The 26424-nt window shown below is 49.5% G+C and overlaps 13 protein-coding genes across 13 annotated transcripts; 7 read left to right on the top strand and 6 right to left on the bottom strand.

Moving 5' to 3' along the window:
- The first annotated feature begins 1006 nt into the window (after positions 1–1006).
- BDV37DRAFT_240293 (dolichyl-P-Glc:Man(9)GlcNAc(2)-PP-dolichol alpha-1,3-glucosyltransferase ALG6) lies at positions 1007–3077 on the top strand. Its single transcript, XM_032081064.1, has 3 exons — positions 1007–1338; positions 1389–1551; positions 1607–3077. Exons 1-3 carry the CDS (start codon positions 1104–1106, stop codon positions 2985–2987), a joined length of 1779 nt encoding a protein of 592 aa, XP_031945207.1. The 5' UTR covers positions 1007–1103; the 3' UTR covers positions 2988–3077.
- BDV37DRAFT_240292 (copper metallochaperone COX17) lies at positions 3063–3889 on the bottom strand. The gene is made up of 3 exons (XM_032081063.1): positions 3706–3889; positions 3587–3639; positions 3063–3522 (listed from the first exon to the last, which is right to left on the bottom strand). Exons 1-3 carry the CDS (start codon positions 3728–3730, stop codon positions 3382–3384), a joined length of 219 nt encoding a protein of 72 aa, XP_031945206.1. The 5' UTR covers positions 3731–3889; the 3' UTR covers positions 3063–3381.
- On the top strand, positions 3887–5955 carry BDV37DRAFT_240291 (GTPase-activating protein RNA1). The gene has a single exon (XM_032081062.1). The coding sequence runs from the start codon at positions 4187–4189 to the stop codon at positions 5441–5443; it is 1257 nt and encodes a 418-aa protein (XP_031945205.1). The 5' UTR covers positions 3887–4186; the 3' UTR covers positions 5444–5955.
- A 26-nt stretch (positions 5956–5981) lies between these two features.
- On the bottom strand, positions 5982–7231 carry BDV37DRAFT_240289 (phospholipase). The gene is made up of 2 exons (XM_032081061.1): positions 6321–7231; positions 5982–6205 (listed from the first exon to the last, which is right to left on the bottom strand). Exons 1-2 carry the CDS (start codon positions 6668–6670, stop codon positions 6082–6084), a joined length of 474 nt encoding a protein of 157 aa, XP_031945204.1. The 5' UTR covers positions 6671–7231; the 3' UTR covers positions 5982–6081.
- Positions 7232–7329: 98 nt separating this feature from the next.
- BDV37DRAFT_224026 (transcription elongation factor DST1) lies at positions 7330–9105 on the top strand. Its single transcript, XM_032080233.1, has 2 exons — positions 7330–7531; positions 7912–9105. The coding sequence occupies exon 2, from the start codon at positions 7956–7958 to the stop codon at positions 8868–8870; it is 915 nt and encodes a 304-aa protein (XP_031945203.1). The 5' UTR covers positions 7330–7531; positions 7912–7955; the 3' UTR covers positions 8871–9105.
- On the top strand, positions 9106–9847 carry BDV37DRAFT_224018 (uncharacterized protein). The gene has a single exon (XM_032080232.1). The coding sequence runs from the start codon at positions 9340–9342 to the stop codon at positions 9805–9807; it is 468 nt and encodes a 155-aa protein (XP_031945202.1). The 5' UTR covers positions 9106–9339; the 3' UTR covers positions 9808–9847.
- A 98-nt stretch (positions 9848–9945) lies between these two features.
- Positions 9946–11379, bottom strand: BDV37DRAFT_223970 (putative pectin methylesterase). The gene is made up of 2 exons (XM_032080231.1): positions 10582–11379; positions 9946–10526 (listed from the first exon to the last, which is right to left on the bottom strand). The coding sequence occupies exons 1-2, from the start codon at positions 11182–11184 to the stop codon at positions 9963–9965; spliced, it is 1167 nt and encodes a 388-aa protein (XP_031945201.1). The 5' UTR covers positions 11185–11379; the 3' UTR covers positions 9946–9962.
- Positions 11380–12768: 1389 nt separating this feature from the next.
- On the bottom strand, positions 12769–15835 carry BDV37DRAFT_269005 (uncharacterized protein; the record flags this gene model as incomplete). Its single annotated transcript, XM_032084278.1, has 3 exons — positions 12769–15117; positions 15183–15406; positions 15463–15835. The coding sequence occupies 3 exons, from the start codon at positions 15833–15835 to the stop codon at positions 12769–12771; spliced, it is 2946 nt and encodes a 981-aa protein (XP_031945200.1).
- An 844-nt stretch (positions 15836–16679) lies between these two features.
- Positions 16680–17683, top strand: BDV37DRAFT_240281 (uncharacterized protein). The gene has a single exon (XM_032081060.1). It carries the CDS (start codon positions 16874–16876, stop codon positions 17162–17164), a length of 291 nt encoding a protein of 96 aa, XP_031945199.1. The 5' UTR covers positions 16680–16873; the 3' UTR covers positions 17165–17683.
- A 507-nt stretch (positions 17684–18190) lies between these two features.
- Positions 18191–18925, bottom strand: BDV37DRAFT_240280 (uncharacterized protein). Its single transcript, XM_032081059.1, has one exon. The coding sequence runs from the start codon at positions 18867–18869 to the stop codon at positions 18690–18692; it is 180 nt and encodes a 59-aa protein (XP_031945198.1). The 5' UTR covers positions 18870–18925; the 3' UTR covers positions 18191–18689.
- On the top strand, positions 18860–19392 carry BDV37DRAFT_240279 (uncharacterized protein). Its single transcript, XM_032081058.1, has one exon. The coding sequence runs from the start codon at positions 19059–19061 to the stop codon at positions 19284–19286; it is 228 nt and encodes a 75-aa protein (XP_031945197.1). The 5' UTR covers positions 18860–19058; the 3' UTR covers positions 19287–19392.
- A 1523-nt stretch (positions 19393–20915) lies between these two features.
- BDV37DRAFT_240277 (uncharacterized protein) lies at positions 20916–21929 on the bottom strand. Its single transcript, XM_032081057.1, has 2 exons — positions 21552–21929; positions 20916–21488 (listed from the first exon to the last, which is right to left on the bottom strand). The coding sequence occupies exons 1-2, from the start codon at positions 21798–21800 to the stop codon at positions 21477–21479; spliced, it is 261 nt and encodes an 86-aa protein (XP_031945196.1). The 5' UTR covers positions 21801–21929; the 3' UTR covers positions 20916–21476.
- A 2784-nt stretch (positions 21930–24713) lies between these two features.
- Positions 24714–25505, top strand: BDV37DRAFT_223897 (uncharacterized protein). The gene has a single exon (XM_032080230.1). It carries the CDS (start codon positions 24878–24880, stop codon positions 25415–25417), a length of 540 nt encoding a protein of 179 aa, XP_031945195.1. The 5' UTR covers positions 24714–24877; the 3' UTR covers positions 25418–25505.
- Positions 25506–26424: the final 919 nt, after the last annotated feature.

Below are 26424 nucleotides of genomic sequence, written 5' to 3'. Positions count from 1 at the left end.
CAAATGTAATAGACTTGGAGTTCAGATCAAAGCAAAAGATTTTCTAATGATAGATCCCACAAATGTGCGGCAAATCGTACAATCCCTCAATCACCCGATTTCAGAGAAGAGATTTCTCAGATACCCACAAATAACCCACAACGACAGTGTTCAAGCCCACAAGAGACGGACAGGAAATACGCAACTGTATAATGAAACCCACGAGAGTAACCCACAGATCCCACAAGAGAAATTGCAATATGCCACAGCCCACAGCCCTCTGTATTAAGCCCACAGGATGTCTGTTGAAAGTGAATACGGGGGGAGGATTGGTGAGATTCACTTGGTAGAAATACTACTAAGTGAAAAGATATAGAATTGAAAAAGGCAAGGATAAAGAATAAGTGAAGATGGGAAGAGAAGAAGGAAAAGAAAATTTCAAAAGCTGGAGCTCTGATAAGATGTGGACCCGGGCGGAAGGCAGAAAAAAAAAAAAAAAAAAAAAAACGGGGCTGGCAGAAATTCCTGCACACCGCCTGCCAGACCCAGGGACAGACCAAGGAGGTTCTTTGTACCTGTAAGCGGCCAGTCAATTATCCGGCAGAATTATTTCAACATTCTCTCACGTGAGCCATTTGGTTGTCAGAATTTTGAGCCCATTGTCTTATTAACAGAAATCTTAGTTTACTCAAAAAATCCTGGCAGACAGCTATATAGAAAAATGCTTAGAAGGGAATTTTCCAAATAAGACTGGACTCTTTTGCTCAAGTTAGAGGCATCTCAATACACAACCTGGATAAAAAGGCTCATCGCCCCGGTTAGAGGTTCATGAGGTCTGACTAATGCATACTAAAATGTTGACCGCCTTCCAGTCTCAGTATGGTCCAGGTACTTTGAGTGGAGATTGAGTAGATCTTTGATTGGTGAAGATTTGCCCACTGTATGTCATTCTCCGGAACCAACAATTGCATTGAGCTGGCCGCATCCATCTATTCTGCCCCGACTCTATCTCCTCTATCCGATTCACTAGACCTTGTCCTTGGTCTCAACTATTCCTTGGCTTGGCTTCGCGTGACAGATACGCAGTCAATGGGTTGCTCTTAATCATATTTCGTCTCGACAACATGGCTCCCCCTTCTTCCTACCGTCCACGGAAGAAGAGAAAGTTCCCCTTGTCGTCCACCGGGTCAAACAACGCCCTTATTGTGGATGATGGAAACGGCAAACATACTCCTGCATTCCCTTTGGTGTCCTTCCTATGGGCAGCTCGAGCAGGTGTGTCTCAATGGCTCATTTTACCTCTGATTTTGATGGCCGTGGGCCTATTTCGCTGGGCCGTTAGTTTGTGGGGATACTCTGGTAAGTGGAACGATCCCCCGGTGAATGTACTTTGTTTCTAACCCATATAGGCTTCCAAGTACCCCCAATGCATGGCGATTTCGAGGCACAGAGACACTGGATGGAGATAACAATTAATTTACCCATGTCAAAATGGTACACATACGACCTTCAGTACTGGGGACTTGATTATCCACCGTTGACTGCATATCATAGCTGGCTGTTGGGAAAGATGTACGTGAACTCTTGATGCCGCGAAATATAGCCGTACTGATGCTGACTGTGGTAGTGGTACTCTCTTTGATCCCTCATGGTTTGCTCTGGATAAGTCCCGTGGCTTCGAGGATCCTCGGCTGAAAGTCTACATGCGTGCCACGGTGGTAGTATCCGAGTATCTTATTTTCATTCCAGCAGTTGTCAATTTTCTGCGCCGATACACGCAAATGCACGGAGTACCCGTATGGTCTGCCTCTGTCGCCATGGTTGCTATCCTTTTGCAGCCGTCGACCATTTTGATCGATCATGGCCATTTTCAATACAACACGGTCATGCTGGGGCTTGTTGCTGCAAGTCTGGATGCGATTTTGGCAGGACGCATGCTTTGGGCATGTATCTTCTTTGTGGGGGCCTTGGGGTTCAAACAAATGGCTCTGTACTACGCGCCCGTCATGTTCGCTTTTCTTCTGGGGATTTGCGTTTTCCCTCGGATTCAGCTCATCCGCCTTCTTTGCATCTCCTTGGTTACGATTGTTGCATTTGCCGTTCTTATTGCTCCACTCGTAGTGAGTGCCATCAGTGCAGATGCTCAGATTGAATTGTCCTCCATACCGCTACCCCCCCTCCTACAGGCGCTGCCTATCGAGCTAGACAAGGGTTCGATACTTTACGCGCCCTTGCTTCAGCTGACGCAGGTCATTCACCGAGTCTTTCCTTTTGCTCGTGGTTTGTTCGAAGACAAGGTTGCAAATGCCTGGTGCGCCATTCACACCTTTTACAAACTCCATCGATTCGAGGCGACTCTGCTCCAACGAGTGTCATTGGGTGCCACATTAGCATCCATCTTGATTCCTTGCGCTATAATTTTCCGTCACCCACGTGCCTCCTTTCTTCTTCCGGCCTTGTCTACAGTGGCCTGGGGATTTTTCTTATTCTCTTTCCAGGTCCACGAGAAGAGTGTTCTACTACCCTTGTTGCCCATGACGCTCATGCTCTCTGGCGATGGAGGTCTAAGCAAAGAAACCCGCGCCTGGGTTGGGTGGGCGAACATGCTCGGCTCTTGGACGATGTTCCCTCTTCTGCAGCGCGACGGCCTCCGAGTTCCCTATTTCGTCATGACATTCCTCTGGGCCTATCTACTTGGTCTTCCTCCCGCCTCTCTAGAAGTTTACCGTGGCCGAAGCTCTTCCGATGACTCCTCACCTCTCCCCGAACCTCACATTATCACCAAACTTCTTCATTTGTGCTTCTATCTTGCCATGGTCGCGTGGCATGTGCTAGAAGCTTTTGTTCCTCCTCCACCTGCAAAACCCGATCTCTGGGTGGTGCTCAATGTGCTTATCGGTGCTGGTGGATTTGGACTCGCGTATTTGTGGTGCCTACGGAAGCTGATTTTACAATGCTGGATGATTGGGCGCAAAGTGGAAAAGGATTCGCAGAAAAAGAACCAATAGTACACACAAGCGTTTGTTTCCCATATTCAAACCAGATCAGGAGGTTAATTTGAGAGATACCCATTTTCTTTTCAAGGGCGCCACGCATAGCTCTCTGATTTGTATATAACATTTATTACGCAACCTACACCAACCATGTTCTATCTACCATAAAGGCCGAAGCAGCTTAAACTGAAGCTTTAATACAGAACACTATGCTCAAGTCAAACCTCCACAACTTTGATCAAGAGTCATATTTTACATTCTAATTTATCTCACAAGAAAGGAGAGTTCCCATCAACCATTACAGTAATACGCATCTAATGTACAGTCTATGCATAAACCCGAATCCCAAAACACCATGCAGTGAAAACCAAGCTGCGTGCATTTGATCCCGTTCCCGGTAACCAAACATCTAGACCTTGAAGCCGTATCCAGCCATACAGGCCTTGTACTGTTCAATCATGGACTTGCATTCTTGCTGTGGGTCGTCAGATTTCGAGAAGAGCATGCAGTCATCACGAGCGGTCTTTTCGGTTTTGCAGACGCAGCAGGGCTGTATCAATGTTTGATTAGCATCAGTTTTGGAGATGAGTCGAAGAACGTCAGGGTAATCGTACTTTTGGCTTCTCGGCAGGGGCCGGGGTAGGTTCGGGGGCCTTCTCTGTAGAACCTGGGGGGTTTTGTATGTTATTGAATGGACTTGCGGAGAACCGGAGGTCTGGAGACGTTGACTTACTGCTGGAACCGAAGAGCCACGACATGGTGGAAGGGTTTTTTGGGCGGTTGATGGGAAAGATTGAGGGAGGTAGGTGGATTCGAAGGTACGTAGGTTAAGACGCGAGATCGTGAAGGATTGTAGATGAATCAACCTGGATTGGAAAAAGATGCTGATTAATGCAATGATGCGATGCACAAATGGCGGCACTGGTTGCTGTGGGTTCCTGAAACGACGATCGCATGTTTGGTTATGGATCAGATTGGGTTTAGCGTGCGATTTTGGGTTCTTCATTGCAGGTGCATATCATCCCGCTTGACTTTCTCCAAGTTTTTATTCTTCTTTCCTTCGCACTCGCTTTGCTTTTCCACACTCTTTATAACGTTTGCTGGGGTCTTGTTTCGTATAGTCGTTTTAGACAATATACTGACCACCGTTTCCCTGTTGTCTTCTTAGATTGTCTTATTTCGATACCAAATTCCCCCCCTGAAATTACCCCGCCATGGCCCCTCCTAAGGTCTTTTCTCTTGAAGGCAAAGGCCTCAAGCTGGACACTGCTGAGGATGTTGAAGCCCATATTACACCTCTGATCGAGAGCGCTGATTACACTGAAATCCGTCTGGGTGGCAATACTTTCGGCGTGACAGCCTGTGAGCGTTTGGGTGCCGCCTTTTCCACCCAGAAGAACCTCGAAGTCGCTGAACTTGCCGACATCTTCACTTCGCGTCTGATTGAAGAGATCCCCATCGCGTTGACTCACCTTTTGAATGCGCTCCTTGAAATCCCGACGCTTCACACCGTCAACCTTTCCGACAATGCCTTCGGCAAGCGGACCTCGAAGCCCCTCGTCGACTTCCTCTCTGCCCACGTTCCTTTGCGCCACCTGATTCTGAACAATAATGGTATGGGTCCTGATGCAGGTGTGGAGATTGCTGGAGCACTGGAGGAGCTCGCAAAGCGTAAGGAGGAGGCCCGCAAGGCAGGAAAGGAGATCCCTCAGCTGGAGAGCATTGTCTGTGGCCGGAACCGACTGGAGAATGGAAGTATGGCAGCATGGGCACGTGCATATGAGGTGCACGCCGCAGGAATGCGCTCAGTGAAGATGACCCAGAACGGTATTCGTCAGGAGGGTGTCTCCCTGTTGTTGAGGGAGGGTCTCCGCCACGCCAGCAACCTTGAAGTCCTTGACTTGCAGGATAACACCTTCACCCTCATGGGCTCTACTGCTCTCTCTGAGGTGCTTCCAGGATGGACTTCCCTGCGCGAGCTCGGTGTCGGTGACTGTTTGCTCTCCGCTCGTGGTGGTGTTAAGGTTGCGCAGGCTTTGGCTGGTGCCAAGAACGCGAAGTTGGAAACACTTCGTCTGCAATATAATGATATCACAGCCGAGGGTGTTAAACAGTTCTTGCATGCGACAAAGACCGCACTGCCTTCGTTGCGCCGAATTGAGTTGAACGGTAACAAGTTTATGGAGGAGGACGACAACGTCAATGAGTTGCGCGAGATCCTGGAGGCTCGTAAGGAAGAGCACGGCAAGGATGACGACCCGGAGGAGATGTGGGGTGTAGACGAGCTGGATGAGCTCGAAGAGGAGAGCGACGAGGAAGAAGAGGAGGAGGAGGAGGAGGAAGAGGAGGAAGAAGAGAAGGCCGAGAAGTTCGTGAAAGACAATGCTCAGGCCGAAGAGGCCAAGGTCTCTCAGAAGCAGGACAAGGAAGTTGACGAACTTGCCGAAGCTCTGGGAAAGACTGGTCTGTAAACACGCCCTGGTTTGACCGATCATTCGCCCACTCCCGTCATTCCCCATATACCCGATGCAGCGGCGGTACCTACTTGCGCGCAGGAGCTGCGCTCATGTCTAATGATGTGTCTAGGGCTGGCTGGCATGCATCCGTTGGTTACGGTCAAAAGAGTCCACAACAATGAGCTCCGGAAAAGACCGAACCAACGTGCCAGTTGAAGTTGCCCTGGCACCGCCCGCCGTGAGTTGCACCCGCGCTTAGATACGGCTGATGTCCTTTGTTTTATGCTTCATGCCCATTGTCACGCTCGCATCTTGGTATTTTTTTCAGGGACATTCGATTAGACAACCATTGGCCCGTTCCAACCATACGACTTGCATTTTGCCCCAGTGATGTATATAATGAATCAAAAATGAGAATGAGATCTACACGCAAGAGATGTTACGAAGGAAGAATAGATACAACCATAGACAAGCGTGCAAAGCACACATCTCCGAGTTTATCTGTTATTATTTACAGTATGTAAGAGTATTTGATATCATACAGGTTAGACTTTGTAGTCAGTCCAATGAGTGGTCCATGTTTCTCCCACTCAAACCAAACGTGGTGATTCTCCCCTTTGCTGGGCGTCCTCTGTACATAGCCCTAAAGAAGGTCATCTCACTCCAACTCTCTTCGTAGCATCTTTACCACCATGCCGCCCTGAAGCACGGTAGTACACGTTTGCTAATTTCTTGCAAAAACCGACAGCGTGACCTAGTTCACACTGATGGTAAAGACTAAAGAACAACCAAATATGTTAGCCATCTAGACCCTCGATATTCAGTGTCAAAGAAAGCAAGAAAAGCAGGTTTCAGACGAGAGGGAGGGAAGGAAAGGAAAGGGAGACCGCACTCTTCTTTGAATCGAAGATCTATCTGCGCTTTTGCGGCCTTGGTGAAGCGCCCTTGTCTTCGGTAGTTCTGGTATCCGAAGTCATGACGCTCGCATGCGCGCTGGAAAGGGAATCCAAACGGGTTGCTTGGAGCCTTTGTGCAGCCGTCAGAGTACCAGTCTAACTGAGGAGGGTCCTTCTCCCCTCTGCGAGCTGTGAATTCGGGCAGCTCGATGCTAAAAAGCAGCTCGTCAGTGATAGCCTGGAGGTCCAGGCTTTCTGAGAGGCTTTTAGTGCCGTTGTTTGGCGTGGGGAGGGGTAGGGCGAGGGCGGCTGGGAGGAGGGCAATGAGGAAGATGCTAGTCTTCATTGCGTTGTAGAGGGTATAGAAAGTTGGGAGCTTGGCTCGTCAAGCACAAATGGAATCTTGAAGCTTGTAGCACCCCGAGAATGATATGTAGGTGGATGAGAGCTGTATACACTATACTGGCAAGAGTGTGAAGAATAGGAACCTAGAGAAGAGAGCACTGCTCTTTCTATTTGTGGTCTGATGCTACCTAGGTGAGCATGATCTCAGTCTGTTCCTGCCTGAACGGACATCACCGTGATGAAATGCCATGCTGCAGCCTGTCTCCCCCACATGCTTGACCCCCGCTGACCCAACGATTATATGCGCCAGTCCCCTGGATTGCCAACTATAGACGAGATTGATTGTAGAGGGCTTTGGTTCTAGGTGGTAGCCTGAGCCATTCAGACACATACTCTCTAGCCTAGCCTATTGGTATAGAACTCCGATCAATGAAGTTTACGCCAGAAAACCTGTGGAAGATAAAGTATAGTAGGCACCGGCACTTCTCTTTCCGAATGAGTGTCTCTGGTTTATGTATAGTCGATAGAGATCGGAACCGGAGAAACAACTGGTGAAGGTAGCGATTCTGCCGCATATCACCGCCGTCTGCCCTTTAAAGGTCCGTAGGCGACTATTCCGAAACAGGCAAGTCAGGCTTGGCGTGGAGTAATGGGAATCGCGCGGAATCGCAGCCTTTATAAATTACTTCCGACTTTCATCTCTTCTTCCTCTACCAACTCCATCCTGGATACCGTCTCCTCAATCTTCCCCTCTCGTTTGACGCCGCGTTTGAGGAGTGTTTTAGCATTCGCTCCCCTCAAACCGCACCTGCGATCATTTGCGCCGGCTCTTGAACGTTACGGTGAACTTGGTGAACAGTGAGTGTTAAACCCCCCTCTTCCTTGCATTCCATTCACCATCGCTTGCCGCCGGTTCCTGCCAAAGCCATCCGGGCGCCTGATACAGCACACTTATTACGCCTAAAATGGAGAAGCTTCATGATTTCGCATTAATGGAGTTTCCTGAAGAGGCACGTGCGCATGGGTTGTCCCGCCATACTCCAGCGCCCGGCGACGTCAGTCTTTCTTTTCTGGGAGATGGCTAGCTCGGGAAGCTTCGTATTCTCTTCTGGCGGTCCTATGAGCGGTCTCTATCGCAGGGATCTAGAGCTCATGAGATTCATCGTCTTCTCTTGGCTGGATTGGTCGCTCTATACCGGAATTTTCTCCGTTTTGCGCTAATCATAGAATTTCATTTGACAGGTCCTTCGAAGTCTCCTGCCCCTCGTTTCGATCACATTGACATCATGCCCTTGGAAGCGAAAGAAATTGAGCTCAAGGCGAAGGCCTTGACGAAGGCCGCTACTCAGAATGAACCAGCAGCCAACATTGTGTCCTTGCTTAAAGAGCTCCAGCAAGGTGTGAAAGCGACGGAGGATCTGCTGCGGTCCACCCGTGTGGGAATCATCGTCAACAAGTTCAAACAGCACAAGTCGCCCGAGGTCTCCCGCTTATCCAGTGAAATCGTGTCCAGGTGGCGGACTGAAGTCAACAAGCAGAAGGCGAGTGGATCACCCGCGCCCAGCCAGCGTTCAAGCAACTCGCCGCGCCCAGCCCAGAACGGAACCGCTTCACCTGCTGGTACGACGCCTACCGACAAGGCTTCCAAATTATCGGTTGCCCCGGATAAACGTACATGGAAGGCAGATGGTGTGGATGTCAACCAGACAGGAAATAAGATTCGGGATAGTTGCATTGGGCTGATGTATGATGGACTCTGTCTGAACTCGACGGAAGCTCCACGTAATGTTCTCTCCAAGGCGTCGGCCGTGGAGGCCGCAGCATACAAGTCCTTGGGCCCCGAGACCAAAGAGCAGTACCGCACCAAGATCCGCAGTTTATTCCAAAACCTCAAGAACAAATCGAACCCGACTCTCCGCGTCCGTGTTCTCAGCAGCGACGTGACCCCCGAGCAGTTCGTGCGCATGTCCCACGACGAGCTGCGCTCGGACGAACAGCGCGAGAAGGACGCAAAGATCCAGAAGGAGAACATGGACAAGGCAATGGTCGCCCAAGCAGAGCGCAGTATCAGTACCAGTCTGCAGTGCGGCAAGTGCGGACAGCGCAAAGTCACATATACCGAGGCGCAGACGCGCAGTGCAGACGAACCGATGACTCTGTTCTGTACTTGTCTGAACTGCGGAAAGTCCTGGAAGCAGTAACTTCTTTCATCCCCACTCCATCCTCTTCTATTCTTCTATCTTCCTCCGATTTACTGTTCCATTCATCTTTCCCACCCCATTTTATCTTTATCTTCTATAGCTGTTTTATCGAGTCTGTCCGATTACGCTACGGCGTGGAGTTTGGTTGCTTAAAAGAGGTCTTCATTCTCGGGCGGCAAGCAGGTTGAGCCCCACGAGCTTTTTCTCATTACCATTACATTTTGACTATTTAGTGCCGGTAGATAGATGATTAACGAAGTGCGTTGACTGCTCCCACTCAATTAATCAAACAAGCCACCATAAGCTCTGATAGTATGTTTCAAACCCACCGACGTCATAGTGAAAACAACAACTCCCCTCACCACAACCCCATACAATAATTAATCACCATCACCATCACCATCACCATCACCATCACCATCACCACAACTACATCCCAACCCCAACACACAAAAAAGAAACCCCAAAGATGCCAACCCGAACCGCCCTCCTCACCCGCACCCGCACCCTATGCCAAAACTTCTCCACCAGCGCCCCCCTACCCACGCTCCTCTCCAACTTCACCCACAATCCCCCGCCCACAGCCCTCGAACACGGTCTCCCGCAGCTCGCCCCCTTCCTCGGCCGCCCATTCACCGGCCAGGAGGGAATCCAACGCTACTTCGGACTCCTGGCTGAGCTGCTTACGATCGAGAAGATGGAGTTCGAGCCGGAGGAGAAATGGGTCGTGGATGAGAGGACGATGGCTGTGTCGCTGCGGGGGGAGGGCAGGTTTCGGTGGAATGAGACGGGGCAGGCTTGGGATGAGACGTTTGCGTATCGGATTGGGCTTGCGGAGGAGGAGGAGGGGGAGGGGGAGGTGAAGGTGGTGGATTATGAGGTTTGGGCGGATACGGGGGCGGCGTATTTGGCTAGGGTTGGGGGATTGATTAGCTAGCTAAAGGCTTTAGACATCTGTACTTTTTGTTATGTCTCTTTTCATTTTCTGTTTTCTTCTACTTTTACTGTTACTTGATTAGTGGAGGAGCGGTGTCTGGTATGATTGGGACAGTGTGTATTGGATTTGGAGTATGATAGATAATAGTAATTGAATCAGTTCTTGGCCACACTCCAGTCGATCCAGCCGATGTTTCCGGATTTCCCGTCGGGGTACTGGAACACTCGTGCTGGGGAGCTGTATCTCGCGTACTCTTTGTCGTCCAGGACTATCGTGACGTTTCCGTCTTCCCGTCCGGTGGCATTGAAGCCTGGTCCGAAAGCCTTGTACTCGGCCATGACGGTATCCTTGTTTAAGCGCCCCACGCCGTCGACGATCCAGTCGATGTACCCAGCTGGATTGATACTGGCGTCTTCGGAGGTGCGCGCGAACACGGACCGGTGCTGGCTATTCCATGGGCGGCCCAGGGCGCATTTACCCCGGATATCAGGGGCTATGGACGCGTTGGCTGCCTTGACGGTAGAATCGACGATGTACACGCCGTAGTTGTTGGTGAAGGTAGTGTTGGTTCCTTTCCAAGCGGTGATACCGCCACCGCAGTTGCGCAGCAGGATCTCCGAGGATTGGATCCAGGCGGTGCCGAAACCATAGAGAAAGTCGGTTTGGCCGGCGATGATGCTTTTATGGAAGTATGCGTTACCGAGTTTGCCCACGTAAACCTGAGTTCGTTGGTTAGTTTCAGTTCACTAGACTGCAAGAGAAAGGAAAGCGTACAGTATCCTGGTAAGAATAGAATCCGCAGTGATAGAACCCGCCATTGGCGCGACTGAAGCTGATCGCATGCGCCGGTCCATCGGAGTACTCTCGCCATGTATTCGCAAAATCAATATTGTATGCCCGGAAATCGACATTGCCGAACGGCGTGTCCTCCGGCACAGGATACCCTGTCGTGCCCGATCCCGTATAGCTTGATTCCAGCGTGGGCGCAACGGTCAGGACGCTGGAGAAGACATTATCTACTGCCTGGCCGGTATTGTCATGGTTCGCTTGGGCCCAGGTAAGGGTGACTTTATTTTTGGTGGCATTGTTAGGATCATCGGTCTGTCCGAGGAGCGTAACAGGCCCGGACCGAGTCACATTTACTTGCTCCTTGTACGTTCCTGGAAGGATGAGGATGGTCTGGGTGGTGTTGTCATTCGGGAGGGAAAGAATGGCATCCTGTACAGTGGTGAAATGGGCGGAGGGGTCAGTCTTGGAGACAACAATAGTTCCTTCCGGACAGCTGAGGGCCGTTTGACAAGCGTATCTAGAAGTTTTGAGAGGGCTTGCAGATGCCAAAAGGGCGCCGAACAAGAGTGATAGCCCAGACGAACGCATGGTGATCAAGTGGCACGGTGGAAATCCGCTGGTATGAACAAGGAATCCCTCTCACACGCATCCCCCCAATGCAGTGTGCATCTTTTATACTTCATATCGGAAAATCTGTCTTACGTTCTTTTACCCCGGGAAAAATTGCGGAGAGACATAGTAGTAAAGTTAACGCGGATCAACACTGTTGGTCAAGCACACGCAGCCTACTCCGACTGTCACAAGGCTTGTCCATAGTGCAAGAGCTTGCATAACTACCCAAGTCACTAATTGGACAATCTGGGGATTTGATCACTCCGCATTTGGGCGTGGATATCCCCAGGCCAGGGGACGGAGAAATTCGATGCAGTATGCGGAGAATTGCTTTCCACCTGTTAGCATCTTTAGTCTAAGGATTCAATGACGGAAGACTTTTCTGTAGTATATCAAGCTAAGTATAACACGATCGGTATAGCAACTATGGGGTGTGACTTTGAGATGCTTTATCATTCTATTGCTTTGAATAATATGGCCAGTATGAGGGGTCTTAAGGCGCTAAGCGGGGTGCAGTATGTACAGTACGTTGAGGGGAACAAAGGTATAGGCTCCAACAACCCCGGATCAGATAGAGCTGATGAGTCAAGAGGTAAAAGCACTCTTGAAAAGTGAACAGTAAAGAAAGTGCAGCAGCATATCATGAGCGTGTCTTGAACTCGCCAAAACGCCGAGAGGTCAGGTTACACCGTACTGGAGTCACGGGTATGCCAGGTGATTTCCGTTTTGGGAGAGCATCGGACCACGTCAGGCCAAGCGAACGGGTGCCTCAGATTCCAGGCCAGCGGATCATCCCACTGCGGGATTTTCTGCTTCTTTCCTTCTGTTTCCTTCTCTCACATGGACCCCAACACCAGAGCGGGGCGTACCTTGCAGCAATTGTTCATATGATCAATACTACTGCGCAGTAGTCACCGTATAGTCCGTCGCGGTGGACCGAACCCACCACAGCTTGGAGCTGGCCAGCTCAGCTCCAAAGAACGCTAGACCAAACGACCGCCCACTGCGAATGCTACATGATTCAAATCTTGGACAATCTACCTCGGTCTTTTCGCTCGATCGGGCGTTCTCCGAAGGGTGACTGTTAGTTCCACGCGGTTGAGAGAATGAGGGCCCACCGTACCTGCCAAGAGGGGCTCTGTGTACGTCGGGTGGACCGTGTCTAAGATGAGACTGAGCGCAGTCCAGGTTTGTCGATCCGAATATTAATCAAGGGGAAGGAAAGGCCCCAAGCTGACCTTAGCGGACTTTAGCGAAGGATAAGGGAGGGAAAAAAGGAAAAAAAAAGACACAAGTTAAGGAAATTTTGGAAAAAGTGATTTACTAGAGAAGAGAAAATTTTCTTTGAAAACCCTTGATTTGACTAATTTACCACTATTAATGACATACATACATGATAAAGAAAGGAAAATTCACTCTATAAACTTAGAGCAAAGTAATAAAGGCATAAAAAGTCTATAATACGGGTAAAATAATAAAGCCGGTGCACCAGCTCATGCATGTATGCTCAAGTGATATCCAGATCGGATAGTATTAAAGGAAATGAGCGTAATCAAGCGTTTACTCATCCTCCTCGACCTCAGCACGGGCACCCAGCATGTAGCGGGACTTGCCGTTAGCGTCGACCTCATGCTCGATAGCCAGCTTGGAGAGGTGGCTGAGCATGTTCTCGATCTTGGTATCAGCCTTGGAACGGTTCTTGCGGCCAAGGTTGTCAAGACCGGGGATGATGGTAAGGAGGTAGTAGACGACAGCAATGATGATGGTGACACCGATGGAGTAAGCCCAGATGACAACAACTGTGACAATGTCGACATCACCGTTGACGGAGAACTCAGCCTGGCTAGGGGGCTTGGTCTGCACATAGTCGCCGGAGAGCCAGCCGAACACACAGAAGAGGGTGGAGAGGACATCGACAACGAAGATAGCACCGACCAGCTGCCAAGAGGGCCAGGTCTTACCACCACGAGTAACGAAGATCAGCCAGTTCTCAGTAAGGGCAACCTCAAGGAAGAGGATTTCCTGAGGAGAACCGAAGTTCTGGATGATACCACCGTTGGCAAGGAAGAGAGAAGCACGGATGATCCAGGTAGCAGCAGCAAGCAAGATACCAAGAATGACGGAGATAACCCAGATCTTGGGGAGCTGCCACTCGACAGGACGCTGCTCGAAGTGGGCGTTATCGTAGGCAATAGCAATGGTGGCCAAATCAGCGAAGAGGGCGATGAAGACAATAAGATCAGCACGGATGGTCTCCTCAATGATGATCATGGAGGTAACGAGGTAAATCTCAAGATGGAGACACAGAGCAATACGGTACTGAATGTAAGCCTTCATACGCTGGAAAATCTGACGAGCAAGCTTGATAGCATCGACGATGGTGGAGAGACCAGGGGCAAGGAAGACAATATCAGCGGCGGCCTGGGCGGCTTCAGTGGAACCCTCGACAGCGATACCACAGTCAGCCTTCTTGAGGGAAGGAGCATCGTTAACACCGTCACCAGTCATGGCAGTCAAGTGGCCACGCTGCTGAAGCATCTCGACGACCTGGTACTTGTGCTCGGGGAAGACCTCAGCGAAACCGTCAGCCTTCTCAACAAGGTCGTACTGAGCAGAGCCAGCAAGACCACCGTGGATAAGACGCTCGGAGTCGTAGACCTTGGTGCTCAGGGCAAGCATCTTGCAAGTTTCCTTAGCAATGGCAAGAGCATCACCAGTCAACATCTTAACGGAAAGACCAAGGTGCTGGGCCTCAGCGATGGTGTGGGCAGTATCCTCACGAGGGGGATCGAACATGGGGTACATGCCCAGAAGCTGCCAGGGCTCGCCCTCCTTCTGGACGGCAACACCAAGGGAACGGAAACCACGGCGGGCGAACTCAGCAGACTTCTCACGGAACTTGGCGGCCTCCTCCTCGGAGCACTCAGACATGTTGAGGATAGCCTTGGGAGCACCCTTAGCACAGACGTAGCGGACACCGTCGCAGGTACAGATGGTGGTGATACGCTTGGAGACGGGGTCGAAGGGAGTGTACTTCTCGGTAACCCAGTTGCGAGCGAGGATCTCACGGGCCTTGGGGTAACGACGGAGAGTAAGGATGGTAACCTTGTCGATGGGGTCGAGGTTCTTGACGTTGTGGTTGGAGGCAATAGCAGCGACAGCCATCATCCAGTTAACATCAACACCCTCGTTGACGTAGGGCTCACGAATGGAGAGCTGGTTGGCAGTAAGAGTACCAGTCTTGTCAGAGCACAGGATGTCAACACCAGCAAGAGATTCGATAGCAGTGAGCTTCTGGACGATAGCCTTCTGCTCAGCCAGGTAGGCGGCACCGACAGCGAGAGTGGTGGTGGTGACGACGGGGAGACCGACGGGGACACCAATGATAAGGAGAATAAGAGTCCAGTGGAGCAAGTTGTTGTCCTCCTCCTCAGGAGTGGCGATCTTCAGGTGACGGTAGAAACCACCGATCCAGGCAGCGAGAATCCAGAACATGACGAGGACCAGGAGAGAGGTACCAATGTTGTCCATGACAGCCTTGAAGTGACCGGAATCAGAGGCACCCTGGACGAGAGCAGCGGTCTTACCGACGAAAGACTGCTTGGCGGTAGCGATAACAATACCGTAGGCCTTACCACGCTTGCAACCAGTGGTGTAGTAGCAAGTGTCAGCCATGTACTTGTCGACAGCAAGAGATTCACCAGTGATGGCGGACTGGTCAACAGCGACCAGAGAGACGCCAGCACGGGCCTCAATGCCAGTGTCGTCATCCTCGTCATCCTTCTCCTTGAGAGTGTCGTCGTTGCGGGTGGCGAGGTATTCCTTGTAGGTCTCGAAGTTCTCGGGCTTGGTGTAGTCACAGATAAGACGGACATCGGCAGGAACGACGGTACCTTCCTCAACAACGACCTGTAGAGCGAATTGGTTAGTCAATGGATCACAAAACGTAGAAACATCACAAGCCAAGCACATACGATATCACCAGTAACAAGCTCACGAGCGAGGATCTCCTGCTCTTGTCCATCACGAATAACAATAGCCTTCATGGCAATATCACCCTTCAGCGAAGCAACAACGTCGGCGGCCTGCTTTTCCTGATACCAACCGACAACAGCGTTAAGCATAAGAATACCAATAATGACACCCAAATCGATCCAGTCACGCAGACCAGCAGCAAGCAAAACAGCAAGTTCCATAACTAGTAGGACGTTAGTGGGCCTGTAAAGTCTTAACGCATTGTTGTCGCAAACATACCGTAGAGAATAGGACCACGGAAGTAACCAATGAACTGAACGAAGAAGTTGGTCTTCTCAGTAGTCAGTTCGTTCCAGCCAGTGCGCTTGCGACGAGCCTCAATATCAGCGCCGCGGAGACCAGCACGCAAGTCGGTCTCGAGCCACTCATCGGGGCAGACGAAACCTTCCTCAACGCCATCGCCTCCCTTCTTCCAGAATTGCCAGCTCTTCTTGGGCTTCTTGGTGCTCATAGCACCAGCAGACGAGGTCGAGCCACGGCGCTTGTCGCGAGCGGTCGAGATATAACGGTTGAGAGCGGCATACTCATCGAGGCTAGCACCATGGTCGCCATTCTCCACGTCGGGAGCATAGGAGATTCTCCGCTCCGCCATTGTTGCTTCGGCTCACACAGCCTTCGGGACCCAACGATATGAGCAGATGCAAACAAAAGATGGCAGGAATGGCAGAAGTCGGAATTCCTATAGAGAGAAGAAGAAGAAGGGAGGGGAGAGGGGTGGAAGGGATGTACTCTTTAATATGTCTGGATGGGGGGGGTGAGCGAGATTGATTTGCACGGGACCTGAACAAACACGTCTTGGTCTCTAAGCTCCAACGGGCGACCTTCCCTGTGCGTAAGCCCACTTTTTTTTTTTTTTTTTTTTTTTTTTTTTTTTTTTTTTTTTTTTTTTTTTTTTTGGTTCTGAGTTTCGGGGTGGTGTGGCCGGGTGCAGTAGCCACTTTGATCGAAAGTTCACTGTCCCTGAAAGGCCGACCCGACCTCTGACCCTCTTTGGGTTTAATCCTCCCACGCACACACATTTTTGCTTAACGGCACGCCCTCGCGAGCAGATTTTTTTTTTTGTTTTTTCCCACCTTCAAATATTTTTCATTTTTCATTTTCCCCTTCCCTGAATGGCTCCTTTCTCCAGAATAAATGTGGGTCCCTACCGCATCCAGTTTAGACTTACCCTTTGGAAAACTCTTACCTTTCCATATTAACACGATGGTACGCCGCCTTACGCCTACGGTGCCTTGTCCTCTATGCTCAATGGAGTAATCTCTACTGTACGTTTAGTCTCCATGACCGGCAGCTCTGTGCCGAGTTCGCCCCCTCTCCTCCACTCTCTCCATACACTTCACAGTAAGCGTAAACCACGGGCGATGAGAGGATTCTGGGGTGTCATGGTACGTTGCCATACATCGGTAAAATCGGCCACAGGGCAGAATTCCACCCTCAGGAAGGTATGTGACCTGTAAAATACCATACCGCTTGGCTCGGTCTCCATCGGCCTAGTTATCGGCGAGTCTCTCGCTCTCGTACCTGACTCTGGGGGTGTGATTGTGGGCAGAATTCTCTTACGGTACGCAGTGCCGCGTGCGGGTGGCCCTCGTTAATTTTCCTCATCCTTCCATTCAATCTCGTTTTTACTATGCGCGATTTTCCAACCGCTTGCAACGAGGCGTTTTTTTCCTTACCATTGACCATACTAATTTCCATTGATTCGAATAATCATAATCATCAAATTTGCCGTCAAAGTTCCAGAAAATTTGAGACCACCAGGGAAGGGCAAAATAAGGATAAGACAATGACAAGAAACACTATCGGTTTCTGTTATCTTCCTTCCCTGCAGCAAATGACAAGTCAGGGTTTTGCATCAATTTACATTTTTGATTTCATATTTCATTTTTCTTATATTTTTTTTTTCTCTTTCTCCTGTTGACCTCCTTGCAGAGGCAGAAGAAAGACTCATCTTCTCGAATCCAATAGTAGCAGTCGACAGAGAGGACGAGAATCCAAGTAGGGTAAAATAAAAATGTTCCGTTACTGGTGCATACGAGACATACAGGGCAAACAAACAAAACTAACATTGTTTCTGCTTGGCCAACTTTGGTGCAGCAAAATACTCCGTCTGGTTTACTTCAGAGTTTCCCTACTTACGGTTACCATTCAAGGGCCGTCCTACCCGACCTTCCCGTCACCAATAACCACGAGCTCAGCCAACCGGGAAAGCGCAAGGGGCAACTTGGAAAAGGAAAATCCCATCCCATGCCATTTCCGGGTGCAGGGCAAAACGAGTGTAAATTAAAAACAGAAATAGTAAACAGATACAATGTCGAGTCGATGACACTGCATGGTTTGATTATGATACGATGCTTCGGACAGGGTTTAATCAATGGATCATCGCGAGACTCCATTCGAGAGTCGTAGAATCAAACCGCCTCCATGGTCGGTGGTCCCGACGGGAATTGTGACGGGGAAAGGTAAAAAAAAAAAAAGTCAGTACGGGTTGAAAGAGAGAGGTACCTCTGTTGCTTCTTTCGCTTCCATCTCTTTTCCAACTGTCAAGCCATCATGACCTTCCGATTACACTTTTCGATACCGAATCCTGACCACATCTCATGGCATTCATGTCCAGAACATGAGTAACGACGCTATTCCCAAATCCCGAGTCATTATGTCATCAGGATTAGTATTTCCTATCGATCATTTGTTGTTATCAGTCATGATGATGATGAACAATACTAATTATTATCTTCTGCAGACGCACTCGGTGGCCATATCCCACGCCCCGCTGCGTAGCTCTTTCATAATTTTATTTTACTTCCAGTGATGATTGATTTGAATTATTCGTTTTATTTTCCTGGGTTTTCGATCCTGATTAGTATTAATATTATTTTTATTACCATTTATTTATCTAATGTAACTAAACTAGCCTCACCCAAAGAATCCTAACCCGGAGTCGATCGTCTTTGCTTCCCACCAAAGACTGAGCGCGGATGACGACTGGGCGTCGAGAGACTCTCCACTCCACCTTCATTAGCCTCGCTCCAATCCGCATCCTCTTGACGCTGATTGAGTTTCGTCCCGTCCTTGTCTCGTGGGGAGCCAAAGGTCTCCATTTACGAGCGTCATTTCCTGTGAGTGGTCGTTCACCGTGAGAGTCTCCGCCAACTAGTCAATTGCCCTCTCCATTTGGCTGCTTCTCTCCTAGTAGTATTATTGTGATGGGATCATGGATTATTATTCGGGCCTTGCCATTGAGTAGCTTCTCGGTTCCCACCACCTATCAGTAGTCCCGTTTGGTGTATAGAACTAGGAGCTATAATCAGCTTGAACTATCTGAGAATAGATTAGAGTATAGCTTCAGACCTCCCGTCGCATTCGCCTCACACATGGGTTGCAATCGATGATTTCATCGGCGTTGATCCTGTGAAGTCATACCCGTTCGTAGTCATCGCCGTATCTTACCTTTCTGCATTGCTATGAGGTATCGCATTGCTCTCCTGCACCTTGAACGGGGGGACGATAACCACGTTGCGTTGCGATATTTTTCCATGGGCGTTGACAGGTTGGCCTGTATGCATGCATGCGTGATAAAAAAAAAAAATAAAATAAAAAAAAATAAGGGTGTTGCGCTTTCTCATGCATGATCATGCCCGCCGATCGCCCGTGGCTGGTTCTTTTTCCGATATGATCCTGTACTGAGGTCCGCATCATGACAGGTGAATGAGCGATATTGATGATGGAAGGCAAAAAGCCTCGCGCTAACTCGACCGTCATCATGCCGCAAAAACGGAAACTCCCGATTAGGATAGAATTCAGGATGGCGGTGGATGTATCCAATTAAGGTGTTTCATTTGACGACGACAACAACAACAACACAAGGGTGCATTCTACGCGCTCTAATGCCCATGCTCTCTGCTATGCATGCATGGACATTGACACGATCCTCGTCACCACCTCCCTGCCAACCACCGTTCTCAATTCTCATTGTCTATCGCCAACCACCCACGTCGTGGTTGCCGTGCTCGCCTCCAGATCGGCTGACATCTCGCATCTGATAGATGCCAACCTTCGCTTCTTCATTATAGTTTCCTGAACCCGGTTTATTCCCGCATTGTCGCTCGCCTGGCGCCCATGATGCTACAGGGAACTTGCCGGTTCGGGATCTCCTCCACACTTTCTTAGCTCCTCCCACAGAAGGCTTGTCTGTATACGAGAGCGAGTAAAAAGTACGATGGGATAGAATCTACTCCGTACGCCTGCCAAGGCTGCTCCTCCACAGTCAGATTTAGTTTTATTTAGCTTCGTTTTGGATATCTTTTGCGTTTTAGTATGGGGGTCAGGGCCCTCCGTAGTACGTACAAACCCGCTCTTGCGGGATTCGGTGAGAAAATCTGGAGTAGATAGACACAAAAAAACCCCCATAGAGTGTAGCAGCAGAAGAACGACGAAGGTCCATGTCGGGATATTTCGAAGCTCCGGAGGGTCAATCGGGGGCCAGTCTGGACCCCCATACCGCCACCCTTCCTCGACCCCCCCCCCTCTAATGGAGTCTAGTGAGACTACGGAGTACAATGGTTATGGTATTCTCAGCGACAGCAGATTTCGGGGAGAAGGATGACCTGCATCATCCCTACCCCATACTGTATCTACGGGGTTCACGATCCCAGTGGTGTCGGTCACATGTACGACTCGGTGGTTGGAGTCCGAGATCCCGTGTGAAACATGGCATTTTCACCGTTGGGAAAAGAAAGGAATGCCGTTCTCTTTGTTCGTCAGGATGTACGGTATGCCTGACAGGTCCGATGGTATGTTTACTTCGCCCTTCCCCCCCCGCCGGACGTCCTGTTCGCGGATCGAGTGCCGTCTGACCCAGGTTCTTCCTACTAGTATTCTAGTTCGCCCTCTCACGATAGTATAGACTACTGGATCAGGATAAGTACATAGCAGCAAGGTCGCGGGCGCTTTCCGCGGCTGATGGGACCGGTCCAGCGACAAATGTCGCTAGTAGATACGCTTTGCCCGTTTGGTACCGCCCAGCTCGACTACAGCGGTTCCTGCTGATTGGATTCCGCTTTACTCCTAGTTCTGCAACAGAGAACAAGGGGACAGTCATAAAAATAGCATAAAGATGATTTAATGAAGTACGGAGGAAGGACATGCTCGGGTTCTTGTCCCGATAAGCAGAGGTACTGAATGCGTGCAAACGAGCTGAGGGAATTCCCCAGCCTCCTCCGTTACCTCGACAATACTATACGATTACAAAGGTACTACTTGAGACATTAGTACGTCGCTCTAACAGAATTAGCCCATACAGCTGGATCAAAGCACCCTCCGCCGACAGTCCCGTGCACGCAACAGAACAGGTAACTGTGCAACGATTCATCACTTTACGTAGTTGATCGAACTCCGGGGGATTCTCACCGTTTGCCGGCGCGGTTTATTTTACCTCAGTTTTGAGGAATGGGGTGTAACCGGCGCACGTCAGCCAAGAGTTCCTCTCTCTCTTTTTGTTTTGCCCTCCATTCCTTTGGTCTTGCATGTGTGTACTATTAATACTATTAATAATACAGGCCAATACCATCTGACCTCATCGGTATCCCACTTCCTTGAAGCACAAGCGACAAAAGTCAGAAGCCATTAGTGCAGCAGCATTGAGCCCTAACCGATTACCTTATGAAAAGCATAAGAAAAAAAAAAAAAAGTCTACACAATGACAGTTGGCAGGGCTGAACCCAATTGCTCCAAGATGAGAATTACACTCGTAGAGTAGATTCCATCCTAATAGTTGTTTGGTTATGCCAGTGGGGGTGGAGTAGAAACATACAAGATTTAGTCAAGGATTCGAGTGGTGTTGGAGTGAACAAAAGACCCCACAGAAGACCCGTGGTTGAGCTCCTCTATCGAGACTCAATTCTATGGCTTCGGGAATTCCTGACCCTGACCCAGTACCGTTGATAATAAATCAGGTGGATGTGATTGAGAGACGTGGAAAGAGGGTGGGTAAAGTTTTTGATTTGTCCTCTTTGACAGTGTCGTCGATGTCCCATGGGTTGGCTGTAACGGGTGTCAAGAAAACCTCACCCACACAAAGAATTTTTTTTGGGAACCCTCGAAATCGACAGATAAAATTTTCAAGAGGCAAACCCGACTCATTCTAGAAATTCGAAGAATAAGCCAAGAACCTTCCTGACGTCGCGGACAGCAAATACGTCCAGCTGTATCTTCGAACGAACTACGTAAATGCCTCATGCCATGGACTGGAGATGGCATCGAGGAGTGATATCAGTAGTCGACTTTCGATATGCATTAGAACGACACACTATTATCCCGCAACGGATCCCAGCCAACCAACAGTGAGGCTGTCGACATAAACGGGCGAGCGAAGTGGAAATAATCGCCACCGGATTGGGGTCGCCGCAGCTCTGATGGGGGTGTGGCTCCATCCGTGACTCGCCCGACCGCTTTCGATGCCCGTTCTCGACGTTTTCTAGAAAACTGGATCGAATGGAACGGTGCGAATTAGGTGCATTCTTCGTCCAAGAAGCTGGGATTTCGCCTTTGGGTCGCATTTTAGGTCGGATGTCGGCAATCTGAGCGTATCTGAGTCTTTTTGTGTGAGATATCGTTTTGGTTGCATTGTTGTTCGGTGGACGGTGTGGCCATGTGAGATCGAAATTTTTTTTTTTTTTTTTTTTTTTTTTACCTTATTTGCCTTCAGATTGGTTTACTCCAGAATGTTACGTCATAATCGGCAGTCCGAGGAGATGCTGTTTTTGTTTTCCACACACACACGCACGCACATACACGGTCGGGTAAATTGGTCGGGATTCAAGAGAGCCACTGGCAAATGGACTCAATTAATTGGGATTTCCTTCTTTGGGACCTGAGGAACAGCTTGCCATGTCGGGCTAGACCGTACGGTCCCGTTACGTAAGTTTCAGTGGATGAGTAAGCGCCTACCGCTTTGGGTAAGTACCTCTCTTTTTCCCTGTCAGGGTATCCACGGTGCCTCACTATCGACCGACTGACTAGAGCCGCGTACACACACAGACACACACACAGACGCATATTTCCTGAACGAGGAAACTATCAGATTCCTCACCGTGTCCCGGAAGATCTTGCCGGTCTCGCCTTATCTACGTGCATGCTGCTAGTTGTACGACGGCGCTAACGACAATTGTCCGCCCGGATATTACTTTGACATTGTGGGATATATTTCCTAGTGTCCATAAGCAGCAACCTGCGACGTACCTATACCAAAGCGTCGACAGAGAGATAGCACCGTCATGCGAGAGAGGATGGCGCTATATCTCAAATGGATCACCGAGGTCTTCCGTGGTCCTGAATGAAACATAGCTAACGAGCTGTACCTACAGTAGCACCTCTTTTAGCCCGCTCACTAACCGCTAGTAACAGAAACGGGGAAATTACTTCCCACTCACCGATGCTAAATTGCAAATAATCCCCCCAATCCCCACCGGCGATCGCCCGTCGCCAAGCTGTCTCATCGAGGATCGTGGTGAGGGATTTTCTCCCAGTGCGGTCGTATTATCGTCGCTTCCCGAGGTTGCTCCATGGTTTGGGTGTGGTCTTGTTCGCCGTCTTGGACCTTTAATATTTTCCCAATCCAGAATTGATCTCGGTTGTGCTCGCCAAGAGCCAAGACCTGGTCCTTCGGAACAGCCATTGGGGGGGAGAATCAATTATTGTCTAGCTATACATAAATCACGGGGATTCCGTTCATGTCGCGCCTGCAGGACTGCACAATACGACATCGGGTTGCCCCAGATGGGGGCGTTTGCTCATCGAGATCCCATTTGCAGTTTAGACGGAGGTACATCATCTCTTAGGCGAAATCCTTCCCACCTTTCCTATCCTGTACAAGACGGCCGCGCTCAGACGAAGCTACTAACGTGTCCCTGCTACTATGAGAGATTTTCCCCCATTATTAGGCCCTTTCCCTCTACGGTGCCACGGTGGCAGCGGGCAACGCCAACGTGACGCCAATCGGCTTGTTCAATTTTATTACTCCATGGAAATCATAGATAATCAGTCATGAGATGATAAGAGCTCCGTGCAGCTACCAATTGCCAAATCAGAAGGGGCAACACAAGGGCCAGTCTCGGGGTAAAGCCGAGCCCGACTCGGAGATGATCTGACCATCAGTTGCCCCCAACCCATAGCTTGCTGTCCGCCCATTGTCCCTGCGTCATCTTGTGCGTGATTGTCGTTCATAACCATTGTTTAGAATTTCTGCATCGGCTACTCACGGTCTCGCGGCCGCTCTAGAGGATTTGTTCTACGAGCAATGCAACGGCTATCTCGGCGTCCAACATGACGACAGGAAATTAAATGCTAGAATTGAGAAATCAACGCAATTCTTTTTCTTTCCAGGGTCCTAGTCTCCAGTAGAAATTCCAATAATCTCTGGAGGTGCCCATCCACCCGGATGCATCTGACATGACATCGGGATATTTCACCTCGGCAAGCCCCTGGTCTCGGCCCAGCCCAAAAACTGGCCGCCATCGGCGTCACGGGAATCGGCACGCGATGCCCGCCTCCCCTTCCCTATCACCGTCATTCTCTTTGGCCTGGTTTTCCTCTGGATGTTTTCTAGCGCTTCTATCTGACTGTCTACCCCTGGATATGGTCAGGCGATCCGCCGATGTTCCATGGTTGGAACAGTCGGTCAGCGACTAAGAACTTTCACTCGGCGGTTGACGCCGACGCGACCCAAGATTAAAAATTTTAGGCCAAATGCTCCATGAGACAAGTCTCTCCCGACCATGTTGTTTCGGATGCTTCCTGCGCGGGGCAGTATGTACAGAATCATGCAGGAAGTATGCTGAAAATTGGTCCGCCAAGGGAATAGAATGCAATAGGGTCGGTGAATAACCTTCCTGGCGGAATTCTGGGCCCGCGATCAGAATCTCCTCAGGGAAATATGATATCAGCGCCCGACCGGTTGTCTCAGCCTGGGTCGTCGCAATAACGGAGGTCTCTCGATTGCCCTGCAGAGTGGTCTGCGAAGTATATTCAAACCTATAGTAGGCTGTGCAACGCTCGCTGCCAAGGGATCTTCAGCATGGATATTCCCCGCATGATACATCCTGGACGACCGTCTATCTGATCTCATGTGTCCGGCTCTCTTCAAAGCAAGAATGTCAACCTCCTTGCGTGATTGAGGTCTGCCAGGCTGCGTGCCACGGGACTGGTTACATACTGGCACATCAACCCTGCAGACGTGTTCATTGGAATGCTTGGGACCGATTAACGAGCTGCGCGACGCCATCGGAAGGCACTCCCGGGATAGAGACATACATGCACGTCTCTTCAATCTCACACATACAGCACCCCATACGTCCAGCCAAGCCAGGCAATGCAAGGCGAATCATCCCCGTCGGAAAAAGGCTGCACCAAACCCTCCTAGAAGGCAGCAGGGACCTCCATTGCATACTCCATACAGTTCCCCGAAACGAGTTCGCGATCGCCATCCGAGCGCTGATCGCTATCTGCCTACGAGACAGTGCCCAAGTGGGCGATACTGCCGACGCCCCATGATGTCAAAGTTTTCTATATTCAGTATACTTTCAAGACATACGTAGGCCCTTTGTACACGCTGTACCCGTAGAGACCGTGGCCGTAGATGATTGATGGATGCACTGTAGAAGACGGTGGTCGAACCCAGCCACCCGATCAGGCAACACAGATTGTTGAACGTTCACTTGCCGCAAGGTTGACAGGCAGTGATCGACAATGCGTCAGGGGCTGTGATGAACTTATTCTTCACCGCCAAGCAGGTGAAGTGTTCGCTAGCATTGCGACTTGTATGGGGTCCAGAAGCCCGCAATTGAGGGGTACTGCTCTGGTGCATGGATCGCGTGAGTCCATCCCCAGGAAGAAACGCGGACTGTGTCTGTCGTTGGGGGGGGGTGTTTGTGGTGCCAACCCAACCAGCCTGGAAATGAAGCAATCCATTGACTCCGCCAAGCAAATGATGTGCAGTATCAGCAAGGCTGGTGCTTGGCGGATATACCCTTGGGACAGTCCGTCTATCAATAGCCAACTCACTGTACGGAGTAAGAGAAAGGAAATCCATGACCGTGCAAATGACATAACATCAGACCACTATCGCTACACTTACCTCACGCACCCTGGACTACTACTAGTAGTATTACTACTTTAGTCCCAGCTGTCCACTTTCTCCCCATGGAGTATCCGCACTCCATCTTTTTGGACCCCCTACCCCTATAATCTAACTCGCATAAGTCTACTCATAATCATAATAATAATAATAATAATAATAATAATAATAATCCCACAATCAATAACAGATGATCATAACAATCATAGTCAATGGGCAAATTACAGTAGATGATCCCATTCAATTCGCATTCCTCCCCAACCACCTTCACGGTAGACTCCCTCTGACTTTTCTCCTGAAATTCTCGCCAAGTCCACCCTAACCCATGCATTCCTCTCCAACTATCGCTCTTGGCATGGTCTACCGCCCCGAATTCGAAGGGATAAGCACTGCCCCCGGATAAACACAAACAAGAAGAACACAAGAAAATAGGCTCAAAAGTTAAGTACGCAGGAGAGACATAGTGACTCTCCGCCAAGACCCAAAAAAAAAAAGGGTGTTGTATCGTCGGACTTGAGTTTCTTTTTCTTTTCTCTTTCTTTTTTATTTTTATTTTATTTTATTTTTTTTTTTTTGCCCGATAAGATGAGTCGTTTTGTTTGTGGGCGCATTTTTGAGTTGGATTGTTTCGGGCGATTGCGATATAGTTTTGAGGTCATGTGGGAGAAAAAGAGACTAGTAGTTGGAGGGGGATCTAGATCGGGGGTTAGAGTTAAGAGTTGAAGTGCCCTGGTTTGGAAGTTTTATCTGGTGTCTTGAGGATGAGAATCGACGGTGTAGAATGGTAGTATTTCTATTCTCCTCTGTATATTCAGGTCAATGTGTGTCCTGGATCTTGTATAGCGAATTACACAGTAGTATGCCCATTGAGCATGTATGTATGTATGTACAATACTACCTACAGGGTAGTATCTCCTCCATACCATACATGCATACATACATCATATCAAATTCAGTCCTCTATCACAGTAGACATAGATTTTTATAAAAAAAAAAAAAAAAAAAAAAAAAAAAAAAAAAAAAAAAAAAAAAAAAAAAAAAAAAAAAAA

The sequence above is a fragment of the Aspergillus pseudonomiae genome, assembly GCF_009193645.1.
Source record: "Aspergillus pseudonomiae strain CBS 119388 unplaced genomic scaffold BDV37scaffold_9, whole genome shotgun sequence".
Classification (NCBI taxonomy): domain Eukaryota; kingdom Fungi; phylum Ascomycota; class Eurotiomycetes; order Eurotiales; family Aspergillaceae; genus Aspergillus; species Aspergillus pseudonomiae.
This window is presented reverse-complemented; position numbering and strand designations above follow the sequence as displayed.